At 45.9% G+C, this 24,211-nt stretch overlaps 1 protein-coding gene across 2 annotated transcripts in view; it reads right to left on the bottom strand.

Annotated features, from left to right (window-relative positions):
• Positions 1-17,240, bottom strand: part of TBCK (TBC1 domain containing kinase) — a 1,508,203-nt gene extending 1,490,963 nt beyond the window's left edge. The window contains exon 1 of one of the 2 annotated variants that reach the window (XM_085641401.1): positions 17,210-17,240. In XM_085641401.1, coding sequence (XP_085497527.1) covers positions 17,210-17,232 — 23 coding nt within the window. In that variant the 5' untranslated portion in view covers positions 17,233-17,240. Of the gene's footprint in view, positions 1-9,327; positions 9,433-17,209 lie in introns of those variants that run through there. The other variant, XM_085641402.1, reaches the window with a different exon arrangement.
• Positions 17,241-24,211: the final 6,971 nt, after the last annotated feature.

Here is a 24,211-nt window from a genome sequence, read left to right as displayed (position 1 = left end):
TGAATTCATTTAGAGCTAACTAATTGTGAACGGGCTGTGTAGTTGTAACTTACAATATAGCCTCATTTCTCTCACAACAGTGTTTAGCCATTTTAAAGAAGTATTGAAGAGTCAAAAACTGAAAAAAGATTCATCAACCATTTGAACACTACCTTACATGACGGAAAATACCACAGTAAAAAAGATACTCATCTCCACCACAATCTCTGCTCCACACTGATGGGTACAATGGAGAATATTGAGAAGTCAAAGTCAAAGATTACTTTATTTCGACCACAAAGTCATAAAAGTAGACACAGCATGGTAAAAGAGCACATATTAAAAACAGATATAAAGTAGACAATATGGTATGATTCAATATAAAAATAAGAATAAGTTACAGAGCTAGGAATAACAATCAGTACTATCGATGGGAACAAGAAGGTCAAGCAAGAAATCATGTGAATCAATTTGGTAATCATAAATAACTACCATACTAAAGTGCATAACAGTTAATCCAGTTCACAACAATGACCATCACATCAAGCATTTGGTCCTTTTCAGCCATAAGGCATGCCAGTATCAAGATAAACCAAAAACCACAAGTCTGCTTGTGTCCGTGCTTAGCAATCTAAGCACCTCCAGATAGTGGCCGGAGCCAACAATTTTACAAAATGGAAAAATCCACTTGGCCCTCAGCAATTTATATATCAGGCAGAAAAATAGGAGATGAATAATAGATTCAGCACTAGCATTACAAGCAGGACATTGATCGTTATTCTCAGAGTCTTACCTCCAGTTTTTGCAAAACGTTTTAAGCGGGAGTGTTTTATAGCAGAACTGAAAAAACAACTTCCGAGCCAAGGGAGGGACAATTTCATCCAATGAGTCTTCAAAACGAGGTACACATTTAAAATTAAAAAAAAAAATGGTGGTCAAGCTACCCTTGGCGTCAAGTGCAATTTGTAGGGATGTTGCTTCGCAATACCGTTCCTTCAGCACAGCTCTCAAGATTGTAACCATACTTCCTGGGTCAAACCAGTACCCCATCATTCCAAGCCTCTCTAGGAGAGCCCTCAGAGCTCTAAACCAGGGGACAGATTTAATAATAGGAAATTTCAGAAGATTCATCAACCATTTGAACACTACCTTACATGACAGAAAATAACGCATTAAAAAAGATACTCATCTCCACCACAATCTCTGCTCCACACTGATGGGTACAATGGAGAATATTGAGAAGTCATTACATCTTCAAGTAAAAATGCATGTATTACATGTTTTAGTGTTTTTATTACATAAAAGCAGTGGTGTTAAACCCACATATTTTTAAAGAACCATGAAACATGGAAAATATTTCACTGTTATGTGGGAAATACAGATTGTGTCGCCACTGTGAAAAGGTTTTACGTTGACAAGGCTACTAGGATTATGCAGCTTGGAGGACCAAGGTTATCAAAATTATGCAACAAAAAATGCAAATTAAGGGGCTCTTTGTCTGGTGGTATTATTTTCATCCGTTTGAGCTGGAAACAACAATTTTGGTGAAATCTGCTTATTTTGGAAATTACGATGCCAATTCAGATAATCCATAATTATACTGTAAACTCTGCAGCCACAGAATCACATAAATCCACTGAGCTTACCATTGCCTATTGTTTTATCATGAATGTATTTGTGACAAGTAAACAAAGCCTCAACATTTGTATGCCAGTCAATGCCCACGGTTAGCTACACTTTGAATAAAACAGCTTATAATATACAAAATACATAACAAGTACCTTGGCATTGCCATCAAAGAATTCTGGCCACATTTACAAACTACAAGGACACAGATATCACCAGAACACCTCAATGGTAATATTGGACCAGATTACACAGTAACTGTTATGCATGCTCAGTATGTGCTTAACTTTAAACCATTGTGTATATGCATATAGATGAACCTCAACCTTAAACAAAAGACAACTCATTTAGATGCTACCCATGAATAAAATATAAATCACAAAATAATTTGCATTCAGTCCACTCACTCACACGAGGAATGCGGACAAATGGCTATAATAAAACATCAACAGAACATGAGTGCTCACAAGCAGTGGTGAACCTGAATGTGTCAAGCTTTTTTGAAAGTTCTAGTTATCAACTAAGGAAGGAACTGTGATCTAGTGGCAAATCTTTCGACTTTGATTTGAATCCAGCTTGGCGCTGACTAAAAATTGTGCAATTCTGGAAAAGCACTTAATCACACTGTGCTTAAAATGTAAATGTAGGAGATACTAGTGTAAGTGTTTGTATAACAAAAACATATAACCCACCACTTGATTAATAAAATCTTGCATCCTTTTCCTTCATCTCCCATAACAGACAACGCTCTGTTGCCCTCAGGTTAAGACCATGCTATAGAAATAACAACACATGTGTTGGACCTGGCCCTTTTGGCCGGATGGTCCCTAGGCTTTTCGCCTTCCACTTGTACTTTTTCTGACCTGTTGTTGGCTATTCTATGACTCTGGGCCCTTTACCACTGCTGTTCAGTGCTAAAGTGCAAATGCTCTCCCTATTTAAAATGTATATGTTGTTTGGATTCCATGATTGGTTCATTTGGTTTACTGTCAGCCCCTAGTAAAGTGCACCAGGAGTGCCAGGGCTTGTAAATACAAATGCTGCTGGTGGGCTTGCAGCACTGGTTGTGCCACCCACAGAAGCGGCCTAGTAAAATGTGTCTAGGGTCTGCCACTGCAGAACCTGCGTGCAGTCTGGTACTGTCATGCTGACTGGGTAAGTGCACCCACTTCCCAGTCCCTAAACCTTCCCTTAACTTCATATTAGTCACCCCTATGGTAGGCCCAAGGGCAGGGTGCATTGTAAGCATAAGGTAGGACAAGCCCTGATGTGTGTGGCATGTCCTAATAGTGAATTACAGCCATTTTCGTTTTTCACTATTGTAAGGCTACCTGTTCTCCATAGGCCAGAATGGGCTGTCAGAATTGTTACATTCTATGATCCTAACAGACCCGGGGAACATGGTAGAAATTCGAGTTTAGTATGCCTGAACTCAGAATAATAAAATACATCTTTTAGTAAAGTTTATTTTAATATTCTGTGTTTGCAAATACCACTTTTAGAAAGTTGGTATTTGCTTGCCTGACCATTTCAGCCCACCTCTGCTATGATGTGTATCTGCCTGTCTGGTTGTGTGAGTGACAGGGCTGGGGAAACCCAGAGGGGCAGGGCTAGGTAGCCTGGTGGTGAATAGGAAGATTGGCAGTCAGATGGGTGGGAGGAGTACACCTGGGCTCTGAATAGGGTTGTGCTCTGCTACCACAATGCTGGCGCCGCCTCCTGCGGAGCGGCTGATGTCTCTGCCCTGCACCCTGAATAGAAAGGCAGAGTCATGTCAACAGAGTGCTCAAGAACTGGTTTGGACTGGGCAAAGGCCCCTCTACCCCAGAGGAACAAAGGAATTAGGGGTATAAGTATTGGGACCCTGCTCCCAAGAAATTAGATCAGATCCTGCCGAAACAAGAAGAACCTCTGCCAGAAGAGAAGGAACTGGAAAAGCTGTAGGAGGAGTAACTGTCCCTGACCTGGGGGATTGGCCTGCAGTGGTTGCCTTGCTGCTGAAGGAGAGGAGAAAAGACTACAAAGACTTTTATTTCAACTTGTGCTTAAAGATCTCCAAGGGCTTGAACTGAGCTTGCCCCCTGAACGAAGTCCCAGGACCAGTGGACTTCATCCCCAGCTCCCCAAAGTCTTTTGGAAGTGCCTGCTGCTGTTGTTGGGCCTTCTGAGGGACTGCGTGTCGCAAGGAGCTGGAAGCGCGACGCAAGGGAGAGAAGCGTATCGCCGTCGGAGCTGTTGCCGTCGCATCTCGCAGAGAGTGTCGCCGCTGCAGCATCGCATCGAGCGGAAGCGTCTCGCATCGTCCGGAAGTGTCTCGCATCCACGGAGAAGCGTGCCGCCGTCGGAGCCGCGGTTGCCGCACCTCGCAGAAGGGGTGTCGCCGCTGCAGCATCGCATCGAGCGGAAGCGTCTCGCAACGTCGGAGAAGAGTGCCGCTGCCAAGGCCGCTGTCGTCGCATCTCGTCAAAGGTGACGCCGCTGTAGCTGACGCATCGAGTCGGGCCTTCTCGCAACCTCGGAGAAGCGTCACGCATCTGGAAGATCCCGTCTTTATTTCTTTTGCACCAAGAACTTCAACGCATCTGCATCGCTGAAACACTTTCGTTGCCCTGCGTGTCGCATCTAAGGTACATTGACTTAAAGTGTCGCATTTAAGAACTTAAGAGAAACTAAGCAACCTTTTACCAACTAAGCAACCGTATTGTGTATTTTTAATCGTTTAATGGTCTTGTGATAATCCTATATAAAGAATCCTTATTTTTAATATACCTACCTGTGTGGTGTCCATTTGTAGTGTTGTCACTTGGTTACTGTATGTGTTCACAAATGCTTAACCTATAACGCTCTGAGATAAGCCTTGTCTGCTCGCGCCAAGCTACCTAGAGGGTGAGCAGGGGTTATTTTAGGAGTGTAAACCCCTCACCCTGACTAGAGGAAAGGTTCCCTGCTTGTCACAAGTACCTACCTGTGCCAACCAGAGAACCCGGATTCTAACAACATGCATGCTTCTACATGGTGAACAGGTACGTAGCGCATTATGCTCTGCGGATACCCATTCCTTTTGAGTGGTTGGTGAGCCCACAACATTTTGTGACAGCTAGAAAGAAACTCCCTCAATATTCTTTAACCCGGTTTATTCTTCATATCTAAAGTCTACTTTTCAATGTCTGTGGGAGCATGTTATTGGGCACATTGGGAGATTCCCCCCAAACACATCTTCTTGTTCCCTGGAAGCATGTTGCTTTAAATGGGCCGGTACTGTCCAGTACGGAGTACCGGCACTTTATTTATTTTGAGAGGGAGAGTACCAGCACTTCTCAAGAGAAATACTATACTTTTAATTGGAGAGTACCGGCACTTCTCAGAAACAAGCAGGTGCTCTGCTACAGAGTACCGGCACTTCTATTTTTCTATTTCAAGCACTGCTTATCATTATGCACTTCATGCTATTTTTAATCACAAAATACACTTTTCCAGTAAGCCTTCAGTGCTTTAATTTCTGAAATGCACAGGACTCGATTGGTACCAAACATCTTGCAGACATCTGATACTCGAAAGTCTGGTAGACACTCTCTGAGCTCCAGCAGTGCTCGGTGTCTCAGGGAATGCATTGGCGAAGACAATAGATCTGCCTTTAATGTGCTTCTACAGGAAAGACCAGGCAATGACATATGTCTTTTCTATGCGTTAACACATTTAACCCGAACCTACTGGCCGTCCAAACGTGTATTCTAATGCTGTCTCGGTTACCAATGTGCGAAATGGTAGCCCCACCAACACTGTTTAGTTCAAATCCCACCCCTGAAGTTCGGGTCTAGTTGCGCCCCTGGATAGTACGCACACCTGCCTAGGTTTGCTTCTCCAGGGCAAAAGTGCTAATTTTATTTTATAAGTTTTATATAGCGCTAGGTAGACCCGGGGGTATCAGAGCACTTTACATACACAAGGGAAAACAAGTTGAATTATATAGCAGGACATAAGGATGCATAAAGATATAAGCAAACATTATACTTATACATACATTACATATCCACACATAAGGATGCGTAAAGCTGTAAGCAAAACATTATAATTAGGCATAACAGTGAAGGGGAGGGAGGAAGCTCGGAGGTTGAAACAGTCAGATAACCAGGGCTTTAAGTGGGCCGGGTCTCACCGGGTCTGAGCACTGGAAGTTTTTAAATGGGGGGCTCCAAACGGGTCTCTATGGGGCTCTGTTTTGTGCCCTAGCACAGACAATCCGTCTTTTTTCCCGGACTGCAGTGACAGCAGCCTGCTGTCACTGCAGTCTAGAAACAAGCATTTCCAATGCAATAGGTCTCGCATTTACGCGAGTTTGAGCTATTCACATTGGAAATAACAATGCCTTTTATTTTTGTTTTCGTTTCTAAAAACATAAATAAAAGACATTGTTGTTTACAATGCCAATAGCTTAAACTCGCGTAAATGTGAGACCTATTGCATTGCAAATGCTTGTTGTTGCTATTGTCAAATGCACCCAGCCACGTCTTATATGAAACAGGGATGTTTCCTTCAATTTGCTTGCGAGGGACTACTTAAATGCAGCATTTGCATAACTACGTGGAAAGGGCAGAATAAGTGTGTTCAGGCTTCATCCTGTACCTGCGCATGGAGCAGAACCAACTTTGTAATCACCCCTCCTCTGACCGAATAAGGGATGCATCCGGGAGGGCCTGCGTTAGTTCTCATGCGTGCCATGTCCCTGGCGCCCGAAAGATATAAGCAGCCTGGAATGTCATCAGACAGGCGGCAGTGCCAGCCAGCATACTAATGAAAACCCTCCACACCAGATGAGAAAGTACCCACCCAGGGGCTCAGTAACATACAGGACTTTCCTTTTACTGACAACACTAAGTTATCTGGGTGCGTAATAGTGCCTTTTTTTCGCAGTTTTTTCCTTTGTGCTTCTCCTGAAGTGATAAAGTGCACCACGCAAAAAGGATGGACTGCTGGCGTCAGAGGGAAGGTCCTTACATGCTTGTACAAGCCTAGCCAAAAACGGGGCTAAGAAACATAAGTGCTGCTGATGATTTGAGGCGTTGTTTACTCCATTCGACCAGCCACAAGATGGTCTCTTTTATTACATTATGGAAAGCAGTCCACACAGCCACAGTGCCTGCGCAAACACCAGTGTGCACGAGAGGTCAGAAGTATATGTGTTACTACATCCCTTGCACTTCCCCAAGGTACATTTCAGCAGTTTTACCAAGAGAGGAAAATCCCATTCAATTTCGAGGAATCGGAATTCTGGTGCGAAAAGCATTACATTCTTCGCGCCTTTTCCCAAATTTCAGAGGACAATCTCAGAGTTCGAGATAATTATGGCACCTAATAAGTTTTGAGCTGCGGGTATCTGTTTTCACCTAATGTAAAAATTACATCAACCTCTTCCTGGCCACTCGTAATTATGGCCTAACTGCCCTTCTTTCGAGATAGATTTATTGATGCCCTGTATTTATCTGATTTACTTGGTCCCCTAGTTAGTATTTTAGACAACAAATGCCTGGTGCAGAAGAGTTTACAAAAAAAAATAATAATAAATAAATCGATGCACAGAACTGCCATCAGGGAAGGACACCCAAGGCTGCTAAAGAAAACAAGCATTGCCCTAGCCAATATTTGTATTAATGTTATATGTCTCGCATTTAAATGCAAGACATATACAAACGTCCGCATTGCCCATCTGCGCTTTAAAAGTGAAAGTGGGCATGGGCGCTCAATGGAAGCAATTTCCTATCACAAGGCAGCATTTGCCAGAAACCTAACCCTCCCACGTCACGGCAAACCAAGATGGCATCGGTCAGTCGAAATAGGCCGTCCTAAAAGTGGACAAGGCGGGAACCAGAAACCCCAGTTGCCAATCACGTGCCGCCGTTTAACATGAACGACGACGCGAGCCAATTGAAAAGAAGGGCGTGGCTTAAAGCCCCCTTCTGAAATCGCATCGATTCCAAAAGGCCCCCGCATGGCGAGAGCAGCGCTTGCGCGCTGCTAACGACAGGAGAGACCTAAAAAGTGCCAGGGCAAAAAACAGAGCCCGATAGAGACCCGTTTCGAGACAGCAGGCACATCATGTGCGCTGCTGACACAGCTCACTTCACACTAGTGTGCGCTGCTCACTTCTCACTAGTGGAGAAGTTATGGCATGATGTCATGCCAGGTGAGCGTTGTAGGGGAAGGGAAATCCTTTAAAGAGAGTCATTTGCTCTCTGGATTTCCCTTCTCTTTCTGAGACTCAGGAGCAGCAACATTGTTGCGGTGTCACCAGGGCTTTAAGTGGAAGCTTTCTCAATATTATATACAAGCCACAGATGCTGCTTATTTATCATTTGGAACTAACAACCATTGACAAAGCCAATAATCCTGACTTGTAGGTATGATGTTACTTGTATCATATATCTGGATGCAATGGCAGAACCAGCAAAATACAAGTCTGGCGGCACACTATGCTAAGCACAGATTTTTGGTTTACGTGTTTTAAGCCACGCCCCTAATTACATTGGCCACGCCTCTTTGAGAGACCTCCACCCGAGTTTTTTGTATCCCACTTAAAGCCCTGCAGATAACCACCTATCCTTGATGGACAAGTGAGCAGGGAGTCAGCTGGGTTATGGAAGTATAGGTTTGTTGAAGTTCGTTGATATACTAATGTTAGCTACATGTAGTGGAAGGATTCTGGCACTCAAATGCCGAGAAGTGACCCCTCCCCAGACTGGAGCAGGCTATGCTGTGTCTCCTCTCAAAACAAATTATCCTGAGCACTGCTTTTTATATATTGGCAAAATCAAAGTCCAATCTGTCTTCTTCCAAGTTTGTTGTTTATTTGTGAGATAGAGATATTTTCATCATAGGTTGATATCCATTCTTCCTGTACATGTCACAATATTTCTTCAAGGTAACAACAATAGCCAACACGTGTTTCGTCAGATATGATGCGTCCGCATCTCTGACTTCATCAGGGCTATAAAAGAATTGTAAGCAACAGATGTCTAAGTCACGCTTGGAATGTTAAAAAACAATCACCTCCACCATATCACCCATGTGTTCAACGAACTCAGAGTGAATATATATTAGAACATCATAATTTAGATATGTCATATGTATCACCTCAATTTTGGACATACCACTGAAAGAGGGATTTGAATAAATTACATTAAATGTTCTTTAAAGAAAATCTTTTCTCTTACTCACAGTACGTTGTAGAAAAACACTCATAATCTCCTTAGATGTAAAGAACATGTCCTCACTATAAACATACATTGGGAATTACATAGGTGCTTCTCACACATATAAAAATTATATGTGTGTGTAACAATCGCAACACCATCAAATACCCGTGAATCGAACTATTAATCTTTTTGGTTATGCTGTGTCTCCGCTCGATGGCTCTGCTGGAAGACCGTAGTGCGTTCAACACTTAAAGAAGCAAATGCCCTTTGTGCGTGCGCGCCTGCGCTGGTAGCTGTTTTGGGCTTATTTCTGCACGCTTACCTTGCACAGAATCTGACCGAAAACTTTTCACGGTAGCAAAGCAAGAAAGACATTTCCTGATGAAAATATGTTTTCAAACATACATTTAAGTGGGGCAAAAACCAAGAACACTTTTAACAAATGAAAGCGTTTAAACAAAGACGTAGATATTCCTAAACCACGAAATTTCAAAGAGCTGTCACATAAGGTGATTGCTTGTCAGCTACTTACATAGACCATCAGTGAACTCATGCTGATATCTGTTGCCTGTTAGCCATCATTTGCCGGTAACGTCAGTACTTCCGGGTCTCAAGATAGCCAATACCATGCCTCAACATAAGGAAAGGGAAAGGGAAAGGACTCGCAATATGTAAATACAGCGGTAATACGCAATGTGGCGTTGGATTGGGGCATCGTTGACAGCTGGGCCAATCCTAGTGCACTGCACAGAATCTCAAATGCTTATTGGCTGACGAGTCCAGGCGTGCACTTGTTGTTTGTAAACAGTGTCTGAGCCGTCTGCTACTACTTTGCGGGTGTTATTCAGTTTGCACGTGTTACCTTTAGCTGTCGGGTGACCTATGGCGAATTAGTTATGGACCTTGCTCCTGCCGCCACGGATCTAGTCTGTAGCGGAGGAAGAAGTGTTCATTTACACACTTAACTCATAGCACATCAAGAGTTCGAGCTGCATGCAAGTATGGGGCAGCTCTGACCACTGATGAGAAGTACAGATTGGCGTTTTTTGTTGTTGTTGCAGATTTATATAGCAAGAGCGCGAACTCGACCCGATGATATTGGAGGGCTTCATACTAGCTGTAAAGGTGGCATCAAGGTAGGGGGGCATAAATGCTAATACAGCGCTGCTCAATAATCACGAGGCACACACCACAATTACTAGTTGGGCCGGAAGTCCCGTGCGACCTCCCGCCCGTTTATTTAAGCTCTCTGGCCACGCCTGGACAGAGAGTGTTACATTGTGTGGTTGTCCTTCCGGGCTATCATTCTCTTTCGGTCTAACAACTAGACCGTTACATCCCATCCCAAGTTAGTGTTCTTTCAGAATGTCAACATGCGAAATCTGCCAGTCTCTGACTCGGTCTGGGATTGGGCCTCAGGTTGTATCGGTGTTGCGTGTCCCGTTGACTTGTCATTGGGCTGGCTGCTGATGCGGCTTCCCTGGTGTTGTCTTGTCCATATTCTGTGGATGAAGTGGCATGTTCGTGGAGTCTGTTTGGAATACCTTCTGTACGCGATGGCGAACTGTCATTGGTGGGGTAATCATCACCGGGGTCACTGGGATGCTGCGGCTCCACATTGTCTGGCTGTACTTGCTTAAACCAGGATATATTTTGGGCGATGGTCTCCCCTCCTTTCGTAGCCATGACGGCCGTCCCGTTGATGTTCCGTAGGGTCCACAGGCCTGGCTCGTACAGTGTGCGAAACTTTCCTCCGTTGCGACTGTGACGCACTAGGACAGTGCACCCTGGTGCCATGACTCGGGATCGTGCCCTCCTTGGCGGCTAGCTTTGTCGTTGGTCATAGTCCGTTGGCTTTGTGCTTCCCCGGGATTGTTTGGCTCTGGCGCCCAGCCATCTGCTACCGGAATAGTGTCTCGTCTGGGCCTGGCCAGCATCAGCAGTGAGGGTTACTTCGGTATTCTCTTATAAAACGGTGAAGGGCCACTTCGGGGTCCGACTGTTCTGCTACTGCTATCCGAAGTATTTTATTGAGTGTTCGCATGAAGCGTTCTGCTTCACCATTTGCTTGCGGCCATTGCGGGGTGATGCGATGATGTTTGACCCCTAGGTGTGATAGCAGTGCCTGGAACTCCCCTCCCTGGAACGGTGGTCCATTGTCGGTCTTGACTACCTGGGGCAAGCCAAACAGGGTGAACGCTTTCTCCAGTACAGGCTGTAAATAGTTGAAGGACGTGGATGGTATGACTTCCACGAGAGGGTACTTCGTGTAACTGTCTACCAAGACAGCAGTCACTCGTCCGTCAGGGAAACTCCCGAAGTCGAGGCTCACCAATGACCACGGGGAGGGTGCAGGATCCTCTGTTATCACAGGCGCTGGTGCTTCAGGGCTGCTGGTGAGTTGACAGGCTCGGCAGTTTCTCACAACTGTGTCCACGGCTGCTTCCAGACCGGGGAACCATACTTTTTCCCTCATACGTGACTTCATCCTCACGGTGCCTTGATGGCCTTCATGTGCCAGGACTGTCGCTCGTTCCTGGAGGCCTATAGGGATGACAATCCGTGACCCTCGTAGCACCATATTATCGTCAGCTGCGCTTAGTTCGTCATGGACTCTCCACATTCTCCCCAGCCGGGCTCGGTCGTCTTCGTTTCATCCGGTGATGCCCTGGAGGAATCCTTCCCACGATCCCTGGCGTAGAGCTTCCAGTACTTTCTGTAGCACTGCGTCTTTGTCCGTTTCTGCTTTGATTTCCTCTACAGTGAGGGCTCGTGGACAGGCCCATTGTGATAACATACGCACTTATTGTTCGGTACACTGTTCTTGCTCATTTTGTTCTGCGCCCTCTGCTAGTGGGTGTCGTGACAGAAAGTCATCCGGATTCTTGGCTCCGGGTCGGTACTCTATTTCCATTTGGTAATGCTGTAGTTGGATTGCCCACCTTTCGATCCTTGGGGGTGGGTGCGGAGCGGTGCCTCTGAACAGAGGGAGCAATGGCTGGTGGTCTGTTACCATTTTTAACGGGTGTCCGCTAATGTAAAGATGAAAGTGGTTACAAGCCCACTTGATGGCGAGTGCTTCCCGTTCGATTTGGGAGTAGCGAGCTTCAGTTGGTGTGAGTGATTTGCTCGCAAACGCTAGCGGTGCCCATTTTCCGGGTTCTGTCTCCTGGGCCAGGAGCGCTCCCAACCCTACGGGGCTGGTGTCCACTACAACCTCCGTCCGTCGCGCAGTGTCGAAGTACGCCATCGTGGTCTTGCTCAACAGAGTCGACTTTACTTTCTGGAACGCTTCCTCCTCCTGTTGTCCCCACTTCCACTCCACATCTTTCTTGGTCAGGGCTCTTAGCGGTTCGGCTATAGTTGCAAGGTTGGGTATGAATCGACTACAATATGTGGCCATACCTATAAAACTACGGACCTCCAATGCTGTGGTAGGGGCCGGCGCTTGCTGAATAGCTTGTTATTTCTTGGGATCTACTTGCACGCCATCTTGACTGAATACGTAGCCAAATAATTCAATAGATTTTTGAAAGAACTGACACTTTTCCCGGTGGAATGTTACTCCATGGTCGACTAGGCGTCGTAGGGTGGCTTGGAGACGCCTGTGATGTTCTTCGAGTGTTGCAGTATGTATGAGAATGTCATCACTGACGTTGAGGACCCCTTGGAGTCCTGATAACATTTCTCTGACCGCATTTTGGAATAGCTCCGCTGCCGAAGAAATGCCAAAGTTCAACCTCTTATAGCGTCGTAGTCCTAAATGAGTTGAGAAAGTTGTGATGAACCTACTTTCTTCCGGCAGCTTCAACTGGTGATAGCCGGCATTGAGGTCGAGTTTTGAAAACCACCTAGAGCCGTTGAGATCAGCTAGGATATCATCAACTGTTGGGGTGAGATGGCGTTCACGCTTCCGGGCTGCTTTGGTTTCTCCGTGATGACCATCGGCGACACCCATTGCGTTGGTCCAGTGACCTTCTCAATCACTCCTTGCTGCTCTAGACTTAGCAGCCCTTGCTCGACGAGTGGCCGGAGGTGAAACGGTATACGACGGTGTCGTAAGGCAATTGGTTTCACGGCTTGGTCAATATGTAATTTCACCAGAGGCCTCTTCATGCACCCGAGGCCTTAAAAGAGTTGTGGGAACAGCTCCATGATGTCATCATTCCGCAGTGTCTTGACTACGTTGGTAAATGCTACCAGCCCTAAATCTTCGGCCGTGTGGCTACTTACTAGGATTTCCGTGGTGACTTCATGGGTGTCGGACTTGACCAGTACCTTCAACTTTCCTTTGAGAGGTAACAGTTTCTGGCTCCCGTACGTTAGGATCTTCACGTTTGACGGAGTTAGTGCTGGTCTTGGCTTCAACTGTTTGTATTGTTGGCAGCCCATGACGTTTACTGACGCTCCAGTGTCAATGAGCACTGTCACTGGTGTCCCTGCGATCTCAATGGCACATGTTGGCTGAGGTCTCCGCCTTCTCTTGAGATCACTTGCAAATGATATCAGGTACGCTTCCGCCTCGTCATCAGTGGATGAGTCTTCGATATATTGCTTCCAACTGGCTGTTGCTTTCATCGCTTTAGAGCTCTCTCCTTCCTCAAGCGACAGATGTCGTACGGCTTTGGATGGAGATCGTCTTCCGCGCGCTGCTCTGCTTCGGGCTCCTCCCCAACAAACACTTGCATAGTGATTGGAGATGCCGCATTTTGAGCATGTCCTTCCTTGTGCGGGGCATTCCTCTGGTGGGTGTTCCTCATTCCCACAGTAGCCACAGCGTGGCCCTCGTGAGCTCTTGGTTGACCATCGCCCTCGGGCGCCTCTTGATGATGTCCGTAAGGCATCTGCTCTCTCCGTCTTGATTGTTACAGGTTTTTCTGCCTGTTGGGCAAGCACCGCATCCATGACTGTTGCTCTAGCATCGGACAGTTCGTGCGATCTTGCTAGGATAAGGATATCTTCTAGAGTGATTCCTGGCTGTTGCAGTATGAGGGTCCATAGATGTTTGTTGCGGTATCCGTGGATTGCTTGTGCTCTCACTTCTTTATTCTGGTCATCATCCGTGCATGTACTGGCCAATTCCCGCAGGCGAGCTTGGAACGCGTCCATTGTTTCGCCTTCCCTCTGACGCGCTTGACGGAGCTTGAAACGCTCATAGTTGGGGTTCAGTTACGGTTCGAAGTGGGCATTTAGCACCCTAGCGGCGGCGTCATAATCCGTGGGAGGGCCTGTGTTCGGGAGGTGGGCAAACAGTTTGTATATTTCCTCCCCGCCAAAATGGAGCAGTAGTGACCTCTTGACCTCGCCGTCCGTTTCGCGAGTCACGGTGAAATAGTTGTTCAGTCTGCCGATCCACACCGTCCATCTGGGTGACGCCTTGGCTGGGTCAATTAGTTTGCTGAACGGGGGCAGCGCCGCAATCTGGGAGTGCTGTGATGTGGGCTGCGCCACTTGTGGAGCGGGGGCCGCATTCTGTTGGGCTGCGGCTGCATTCCCCGGGTTTGACATGGTGGTGTCACAGGTGCGTCAGCAACGTGGTACCTGTTGGCAAGGCTAACCTGAGTTTGGCGAAGTGGCTGGATATGCTTTGCCCCTGGCAGTCAGACATCCTTCTTCTGCCTTGAATGCTGGGGTACTGGGGCCTGTTCTCCTGGCTTGCAGTTATTTCCCCCTTGAAGATGCAGCAAGACAGGTGTGCTCACTTGTGTGCATAAGCCGGGAGATTGCAGGGCCAAGGCTGGATACACGATAGCTGCAGCGTTAGGAGCATGCAGTACTGACCTTCCCCCAGCAGGTGGCGCCGCTCAGCTCCCTGACGGAGCAAACAGAAGACTCGACAGGCAGAGAAACACCGTCTCCTGCAAGCGCGCGTGCGCTGAAGCGATGAGGCAGTGATGGCTCAGGCTCACGGGGCAGGCAGCCGGAACACGAAGACCGGCAGGATGACGCCTCTGCAGGCCTCAGGCAGCACGACCCACGCGGTGATTTTCAGCCGCTGATGACTGGCAGCCGCAGGCTTCGGCGGGAGCGCGCCGGCTCCCGGAGACTCAGCACCACGGGGAGACGTCGTGGAAGGTCGCAGCTAGGACCGAGGCACATGACGGGTACACCTGGGAATCTCAATACAGATGGCGCCCACTCTTCGTCGCCAGTGTAAAGGTGGCATCAAGGTAGGGGGGGCATAAATGCTAATACAGCGCTGCTCAATAATCACGAGGCACACACTACAATTACTAGTTGGGCCGGAAGTCCCGTGTGACCTCCACCCATTTATTTAAGCTCTCTGGCCACGCATTGCCAGAGAGTGTTACATTGTGTGGTTGCCCTTCCGGGCTATCATTCTCTTTCGGTCTAACAACTAGACCGTTACACTAGCAACAGTAACGTTACATACGAGGACACATTAATTTGTGGTAGCCACGGGGAGATTAAATGATTTGCCCAGAATGCTAAACCGACGCTGAGGCTCGAAACTGGCTCCCTAGCTCCAAAGTCAGCAGCTCTGACCGTAAGGGTAAATTCATGGGCGGTATCTCGTGTGCTGGCTTGTCAGTCTTTGCTGCCTGCGTTTATTGTAGGGTGACCAGATTCTCAAAACAAACAAGCATTGGCATAGCCAATAGGTCTCGCTTTTGGGACCTTATAAGTATTTAGTTATGGACCACAATATCCTTGGTGCAACAAAATCAACCGTTGTATGGCTAAACACTTATAAGGTCCCAAAGGCGAGATCTATTGGCTATGCCAATGCTTGTTTTATGTTTGTGGCTGGATTAAGACTTGGACTCACCGCATGAGTTTGAGCGCAAAGTTAACTGTTCACAGGAACTACCTCAGGAGTAGGACTTGAGTTTCCACCTACTAACTGGAGTGGAAGCGTGACTTACACAAAAGTTGCAACTTCTTCTTGTGTTTTGCCTCCCTGTCTCGCATTGCCTTCAAATGCACTATCACACAGTCTTGGCTAAAGCCCTGACAGCAGAGGGACACCTCGAGTAGATCCGTTACTGACATTTGGTTTCTGCATTCACGGCATGTAGTTTTAGGTGCGTACTTCATTCCCTAGCGCACTGGAATTCGATGAGAGGACATCGGAGAACTGTCAAAATTGGGAGGGGAGCTCCAGATCCACTTTAGTAGGTGGGAAAAAAATTGATGTCAGAGGAAAGGTGTCATGCTTATACGCTGCTCTTCTATTTTGGGATGGTACAGAGCTAATTCGGAGCCACATGACGCCACCTCGAGGTGTGCAGGAGCACTGCTGAAAAAAGGTTTCCGGATACAGTGTACCATCTGGAGAGTATTCTAAGGTCTCAAATCTGCAATCAGAAGTATCCATCAGAAACTGCATTATACCTATCAAACTCAGTTGATGGTTTGATGAAGCACAAGGCCTGCATTAAGCTTACCCTGCAGAGAAACATAATGGCTGCTAAAATTAGATGAATCAATGACCTGCTGTAAAGGAGACTTCGTGCATTTGTTCAAAGAGCAGGGCCATTAGTGTGAATACAATATTAACCTCCCAGTTAAACAAGCGCAAAGAGAAAGTGAAAGGAAAGAGAGAAAAAGATAAGAGGCGAGAGAAAGGACCAGGCAAAAGAAAAAGACAGATGTGCGAGAGGAGTGAAAAATGAAGCTGATGAGGAGGGAGTGGGAGAAGCGAGGGGGTAGGGGAGGGGAGGGGATTCACGCGCTGTAAGGCTTAATGAGCCATTACAAAAAGCCAGATGGCCTGTGCACGTTCACGCTCACATGCACACAGGCTTTAGGCCACCAAAAGCCTCTCTGGTAGCACTTTGAAAACCCGCATACTAAAGGTCTCGCCTGAGCTAGCGCATGCGCTAGCACTCAGGCGAGACCTAAAAACCGGGACAGTTCATAGACATAGAAGTAGGACTACAGTTTGCAGTAACAGTCGACATAAAAGTAGGACTAGTTGACAGCTGTCATAGATGTTATGGGTAAACGGAATTGTGCTGTTTTGTCATGATATGCCCCACCTAGTACAGGGTTTGGTTTCTCTGTAATTTTTGTATGCCTTAAGGAATGCTTGACAGTATTTCCCAGTATGGCCCATAAATATTGTTTTTCCACATAACTGTTCTGAATCATATCCTGAATATGTATTATCAGTATCTGGGTTATAATATGGACAAAACTGTTGAATTATGTACACACTTGGTGTACACACTTGGTTTTGCCATTGTTTGTTTTCTTGCATTGGCCAATGCTTGTTAGGTTTAATACTGCAGGATGTGCCCGGTTACATTGAAAGACAATCGCACGTGTCAACAGCTCCCCAGTGCACACGTGTCTTCTAGAACTTTGTAAGCACCAGGCTATTTAAGGAAGCACTTGTGTCTAATTAACGCTTCGCTTCGTTGCATTGGCAATGCATCCAGACAGCTTACCTGACTCCGGTCCTGCAAGGCATCCTGTTGAATCTTCCGGCTTTTGCTGCTTCCTGTCCCTTTTTCATTCCAGTCCCTCGTCTTCATTCCTACAAAGAAAAGGAAAGGCAAGGTTATTCCGGTTGCTAGGCAACCCCCTTTTCAGGCTGAGAAAGAGAAAGTATTGAAAGACTTGCAGTAAGCATTTGCGTTTATTTTTCTTCATTCACAAAACATGGACAATCAACAGAGAAGCGGAAATGAATGCCTGGTTAGTGTATAAATAAGCGGCTGGCTTATTTAAGATATTTAGAGCTCGTAAAGACTGATTTGCTATGTTTGAGTGAAAGGACACTCGATCTGCTGCAACTTAAAAGAACTTCATTTTACAAAGCAAAGGACATTGCAAACGACTTTCAAGGATTAAGCCTTTTAGTGCAACACTGATTGTATGGATCTTCAATTTACTTTCTGTTAATCAGAATTGCCATTTTACAATATTGCTCTGTGCTGTGTCTATGTTAATGCAAGGTATGTGCATAACAAAGATTTTCTTGTTTAAAGCTAGTGAAATAGAAACTTTGCAAATAGTGAATGGATCATAAAGTAAAAGTTATTCTTTTTTTTACGTTTAGAAAGGTAAATCTGGTGTTCATATCCACATATACAAGAAGTTACACTGTGCTTCTGAGTAGAAGAGGTTTATGTTAGGCACTATATTAACATGGTAGGTTTACATACATAATTGTGAGAGTTCCTTCAAATGCTTGCATAGTATTTCAGTAGTAAGTGTGCATTGGATGTGTTCCCTAGTTACATGCGCCAAAAAATCCACGGATATCCAGAACATCCTTAACCTTGAGAGACAGTCTAGTGGCATCGTCAACAAGAGTGAACAGCAGAATCCAGTCTCTTGTTTTTTCTTTGTCTCTCACTCCCATTACCCCCTTCCCCCAGGGAACTGTCAGGACGGTAAGTGTTGGTCTTCCTTGCCATGCTGGTAGTTTCCGGAGGGAGTCGGGAACAGTCAGCACCATGGAAGGAACAAACCGGAGTACAGGTGGGTGAAAACTGTGACAATAGACATAGAAAAGGGACTAAAATGACAGCCGCCTCCACAGACACAGATGAAGAATTACAGACAAATCATATGTGTGACACAGACTTAGCCAAGAGAGACGTCGAGGTTTCAGTGACCGTCACCCAGATGACCCGCTAATTGCACGCTGTGACACTCAGGCTCCCTGTGGATTGCAAAGTATGACTCACTGCACAGCCTGGGCAACACGGCCTGGAGGCGTGGATTGAGCAGCAAACCCGAATTGCCGAGGCACGCAGTGGCTCGAAGCCTGAGCCTGCCAGGGCCTGCAGCCTGGCCAGCCTTGGCAGAGTGTGTTACAGCCCAAGTAAGTTTAAGTTTTAAGCCTGGGTGCCAATGGCAGCGCGCGATCAGGCAGCTACAGTGCCTGCGGTGTTACTCAAAACGGTGAAATGGGTTGCAAGACTGGCGCCGTGTGAAGTGTGTTTATGTTGATGGGGCCTCTCTGACAGAGGTTCCCTGTTGGGCCGGGTCACTCACATGACGTCAGAGAGTGGCCCCGAGTCTTGATGTTCTCCTGACTTTAGTTTGCTGGGAAGGAGGGGGGGCACCGCAAAGGCTGGCAATCTTTATGTAGATTTTTCTGCTGGCCCATCCAACAACAGTAGCCACCAGAGTGTTGTTATGGCCACACACATCTTTTTTGGGCTGGGTCCCACTTTGGAGAGAGGCACAGGTTCACTCATGTGACGTCAGAGGGTGGCCCGAGTCCTGATGTTCTCCTGACTTTAGTTTGCAGCGAAGGAGGGGGGGAGCACCGCAAAGGCTGGCAATCTATATGTTGATTTTCTGCTGGCCCTTCCAACAACAGTACCCACCAGAGTGTTGTTAGAGCCTCGCACATCTTTTTTGAGCTGGGTCCCACCTTTGAGAGAGGCACAGGTTCACTCATGTGATGTCAGAGCGTGGCCTCGAGTCCTGATGTTCGCCTGACTTTAGTTTGCAGGGAAGGAGGGGGGCCACCACAAAGGCTGGCAATCTTTATGTTGTTTTTCAGATGGCCTATCCAACAACAGTATCCACTAGAGTGTTGTTAGCAGGGCCTCGCATATCCTGTTTGGGCTGGGTCCCACCTTGGAGAGAGGCCCTGGACTGAGTGATGCTCTCTGCACAGCATCATAAATTACGAGGGAGGAACCAGGGGTTCCAGTATAAGTCAGCAAAGGCTGAAGGTACAAGCCTCAAAAAACAAACAACCACAAAAAAATACAAAAAACAGCTCCTGACTTAGTGTGCAGAGAGAGCCTTGATTTAATATGTTGCAAGGAAGTTTCCTGGTATTTGTAGGATTTTAAGTATATTTACTTAGACATGAGTATATATGAAAGTTGTTTAACCATTATTTCTAATGCTTTGCAGCAGCTAACGTAGAGTTTCTAGTTGCTCAAATGGGTGTCATATCTGATATTTATAAGTTTCCCTTGTTTTCATATCTTGATTTTGCTTGCAAGTAAGGGCCCCTCATAGTCGTTAAAATGCCACTCATAATTACTCTGAAATTATGAAAATGTCACAGATAGAAATCTGAAACCTTGGCAGCAGTTATTTGCTTTGTCAGCTGTTGTTAGCTGCATAAGACAAATAAGCAACAAACTTAGGCTTCGTTGTACATAACATTGAAAATGCTTCAGTTCTGGGATGATGAGACTGTGTAAGAACTATAACGGGTCTCTTTGAAGGCAGTGAGGCTGGTATTGCTGCAGCAGTAAGATTTTTTTTTCATCCTGAGGGCAAAAATGGACAGCCCAATAGAGACCCGTCTCAGCACCTGTGCTAAGTAACCAGTTTTTAAATAGTGTTTCAGTGTGAGACACTATTTGAAAACCGGGACATTTCTCAGTTTAACCTGGGCACTGCACAAAAACCGGGACATTTCTGTAATTAGGAGCAAAGTGTCGGAACACCGGGACACTGCTCAGAAAACAGGGACGTAAAACCGGAACGTCTGGACACCCTAGTTTATTGGGTTCTGGCCGTGTCGGTGGCTGACGTTCTTGGATCGACCGGATATGGGCTGCAGTTTTCTGAGGTATGAGTTAAGACCTGTCGTCTCACCACAGTTCATGGTGTCATATGCATTCTGAAGTGTCAAATTAAAAATATGCAACATCAACTATTCCTGGACTGGCTTGGCCAGGTCAGAAAACGGCCAATCGTATATACTTTACAGTAAGAAATAATCGTACATTTTATAACCTTTATTAGTCCTCAGCTATCCAAAAGTTTTCCATTGTAATTCTAATGTTAAATCCAAAATGCATGCACATCTCTTTTCTTTCATTGCGGGTGCCTTATACTCTACATTGTTAGACTAGCTCATTGTTTGCTTTAGAAATGTTAACTTAGAAATTAATTGGATACTTGTTATGATTTGCACCATGTGTTAGGATGGGAAAGAGCTTTCTTTCTGGACTGTTGCTATCTTCAAGACCCGCACAGCTGTTTGAGCCTTTAACTTTAAGTTCCTCTTGGTGCGTGGTCTGGTTATGTGTTTCCTCCTTGGTTTCAATGGTGGCACATTATGTTCACCGGGTATGAGTTTAGGACTTTGCACTTATGGTATTATACTCAATATATTTGAAATCCTTTTTATGGTTTTGCAGGCTTGAAAAAGTCCTGTGGACGAAACACGTGTCAGCTGCCTCCCTCGCGAAATTGCTGTGTGATGAGAGTATTTCGTGCACACACTAACAATGCAGAGCTGCAATCAGCTTCATAAAACTGAGTCCAGTTTTAGCGTTACGGCAACATGGGATCCAATTAGGCAGCATCCCAATTGGATCCCATGTAACGCTGAAACCGGACTCGGTTTTACGAAGCTGATTGCAGCTCTGCATTGTTAGTGTGTGCACAAAATACTCTCGTCACACAGCTCTTCACTGAAGACTACCAGCGTCCATACGTTAAGAACTTGTGTATTACAGACCGAATTCCATTCATTTCGCTTTTGGGTCTTGGTATAGGCTTATCATACCAGAAATGACATTCAGACCAAGGATCTGTAATTTTTGGATGCCCTGAAGAATCCCGGATACGGGCGAAACGCGTTGGCTGTTTTGATTAATCTTCAATGAATATGAAATAAAGGATCTAAACACAAAGATAACCTCTCACTTCATCTGTGCACGCTTGGCATATTACATGAGTATTTGTTCTTGTTGCCTCTCAGATCTCTGTGACACAAGCTGTGTGAGCCTTTGTTTGGTGTTGGGAACATAGGGAGTCTACCTGCTCCCAGAAGATGGCGAAATCTGATTGGCTTCAAGGTTGAGGAATCAGAGTAAAGATGTTCAGAAGAGAATGTAATGTGTCTCTTAATTGTGTGTTTTGAGAATAGCTCAGCAGATCCTGGCCTGACTTCTCTGAGGGAAGACCTGTCCCTGACTCTGTTGATACTTCTATCATTGGTTCTTGAGTTTGTCTCTTGAATATTTCTGCTTTTCCCATGAACTTTAATTTGGGTCAAAGATTGACACTTTCTGTTTAGAATTTCCCATCGCCATTCTTTTTTTATTTTATTGAGTTATCACAACATCATGTTTCATCAGTATGAATTTTCATAGCCCCATCACCATGTTTCCCCTCCCCCTACCACCACCCCTGGATTCACCCTTTCCCTGTATAGTGTCCAAGGATTCATTTCAAGTTGTTATGTCGCTGTTCTGATAACTGGCCCCTGTTGTCGTGCTGAGAGCCATTATTTGTTGCCTTACCACTCATTACTAATCTGGTCCTCAATAATCCATTTCCTGCCCATCTACCCCATATTTTATCAAATATATTTTCGACATCCTCTGCTTTTGTAAATCACCTTCTGCCTTGCATAACATATATTAATTTCTCATTCCCAATCTTGCATTTTGGGTGTTGCTGCGGTGCCCCATTAAGCGCCATTTCATGTTTGGCCAAGAGGAAGCTGGGACGTAGCATCAGTCTCCAGGAGCGCCAGCGATGGGTATGGTTCTATAAGTAGTTCTGCTGCCTCCTCCAGTCTCAGTGTGACACCCTTCCAGAACTGGTGAAGGTGTGAGCAGTCCCGTAGTGTGTGATAGAATGTTCCCGTCTGTCCACACCCCTGTAAGCATTTCTAGCCTGCAGCTTTCCCTACTTTATGTAGGAGGAGCCTGGTGTAGTTCACTCTATGGAGTACTTTTAGTTGTATTAGTCGATACCTAGCTTTGATTGCTAACTCTCTATCCTCTAATTCCTCCACTTCTGCTTGCCAACAGTCTTTTAGTGGTTCCAAATTATGCTGAGTGTTTCTTTGCACCATCTGGTTTATGAGGGATATCGCTCTACTTGCCATATGACAGTCCAGCAGTCTATTTTCTAGGTTGGAGTTCTCCATGGTCCCCTCATCCTCTGGCACCACCGCCCTCCACACGTGGCAGAGCTCGAGGTACCTGAACACTTGAGGGGGCGCCATATCATACTCTGACCCTAAGTACCATTAACATACCAGACCTCAGCTAAGGTAGAAGCCCCTAAGTTGTCCCATTGTTTAAACCCTTGTGGTTTCACCAATGGGACAAGCTTTGTGCCCAGCCACAACGGGGGTCTTTGGTGTAAGCCTTTTGTGCCATCTCATTTCTATATTTAATGTGTACCAGGTGGTGAGAACTTTTGTTGTAGCTGGTGAGGCGTTTTTGTGTATTTTGCCTCCATATAACGCATGTGGGTACTCGGTTTTCCCTAGTGCCTGCTAATCAAGTCGAAAGACCAGGTCCTCCAGCGGCACGTGCGTCCACTTGTTTATTATGCAGCCCTGTGTCAGCTTGGTAGTTCTTTTGAATATTTGGGAGCGCTATGTCCCCCTTGTATGTAGATCGCTGTAAGGTAGGTAGTGCTATCCTCAGTGGGCCGTCTCCCCTGAGAAGACATCTTACCATTACATTGATGTCCTGAAAGAAGGTATGGCATATGGTCTATTTTGGAGTATATATGTGAATCAGGGCAGGAGCATTTTAAAGAGCACCACTTTCTACAGTAGTGACAGGGACAGCACCTTCCAATGTTTAATGTCTGTCTCCAGTTTCCGAAGCAGTGGGAGTAAGTTATTCTCGTAGTGGGATTTCTCCCCGTACGAGACCCATAGTCCAAAGTATTTGAAATGACTGCTTTCTATCACCAAGGGCATGTTAAGGCTCGTTGTTGCCTTCCAGGGGCCCATTGGGAATATCAGTGATTTTTCCTAGTTAATTTTCCATCCCGAGTAACCCTCATACATTTCAAATATTTAACCTATTCTCGCCAGGGAGTAGTTCGGATTGGCCAGATACAACAGGACATCAACTGCATATAGCAAAATACGCTCCTCCCATGTGAGGTTCCATCTTCAGCCGTCTATTTGGGCATGATCTCTGACCTATTTGTCCAGCGGTTCCATTGCCAATGCGACCAGTATTGGCAACAGTAGGTGCCCCTGTCGCATTCTGAATCTGATTAGGAAGTTTTGGGAGAGGATCCCATTTATCTTTAGTCGCACTCTGGGGTTGGAATATAGCAATTGGACCCAGGCTAGAAATGTAGGCCCAAAGCCCATTGTCCTTAGAACTGGAAATTGGTACGACCATTCCAATGAGTCAAATGCCTTATGGGCATCCGAAGAGATCATTGCCAGTGGGACTGTCACTTCTTCTGCTGCTATATTGTTTGTTGGCATATAACAAGGTTTGCCCGTTCCCCGGGAGCTAAGAGAGTGCCCCTTCTTTTCCCAGAGATACAACCTCCCAGTGCTTGAGTAGAATACACTAAAGGGAGCCAATATCCCTAAAAAATGAAGGGGCCAAGAAGGACCACCAGAGAAGTCCCAAAAACAGCCAGCAGGAAGGAGGTCGACTCCAATAAGAAGTGGAAGTTCTACAGTGGAAGAAACACAAACAGATGCGTAAATGATGACAATAATGTCTAACCAACCAATATTT

The sequence above is a fragment of the Triturus cristatus genome, chromosome 2_2 (assembly GCF_964204655.1).
Source record: "Triturus cristatus chromosome 2_2, aTriCri1.1, whole genome shotgun sequence".
Lineage (NCBI taxonomy): Eukaryota > Metazoa > Chordata > Amphibia > Caudata > Salamandridae > Triturus > Triturus cristatus.
This window is presented reverse-complemented; position numbering and strand designations above follow the sequence as displayed.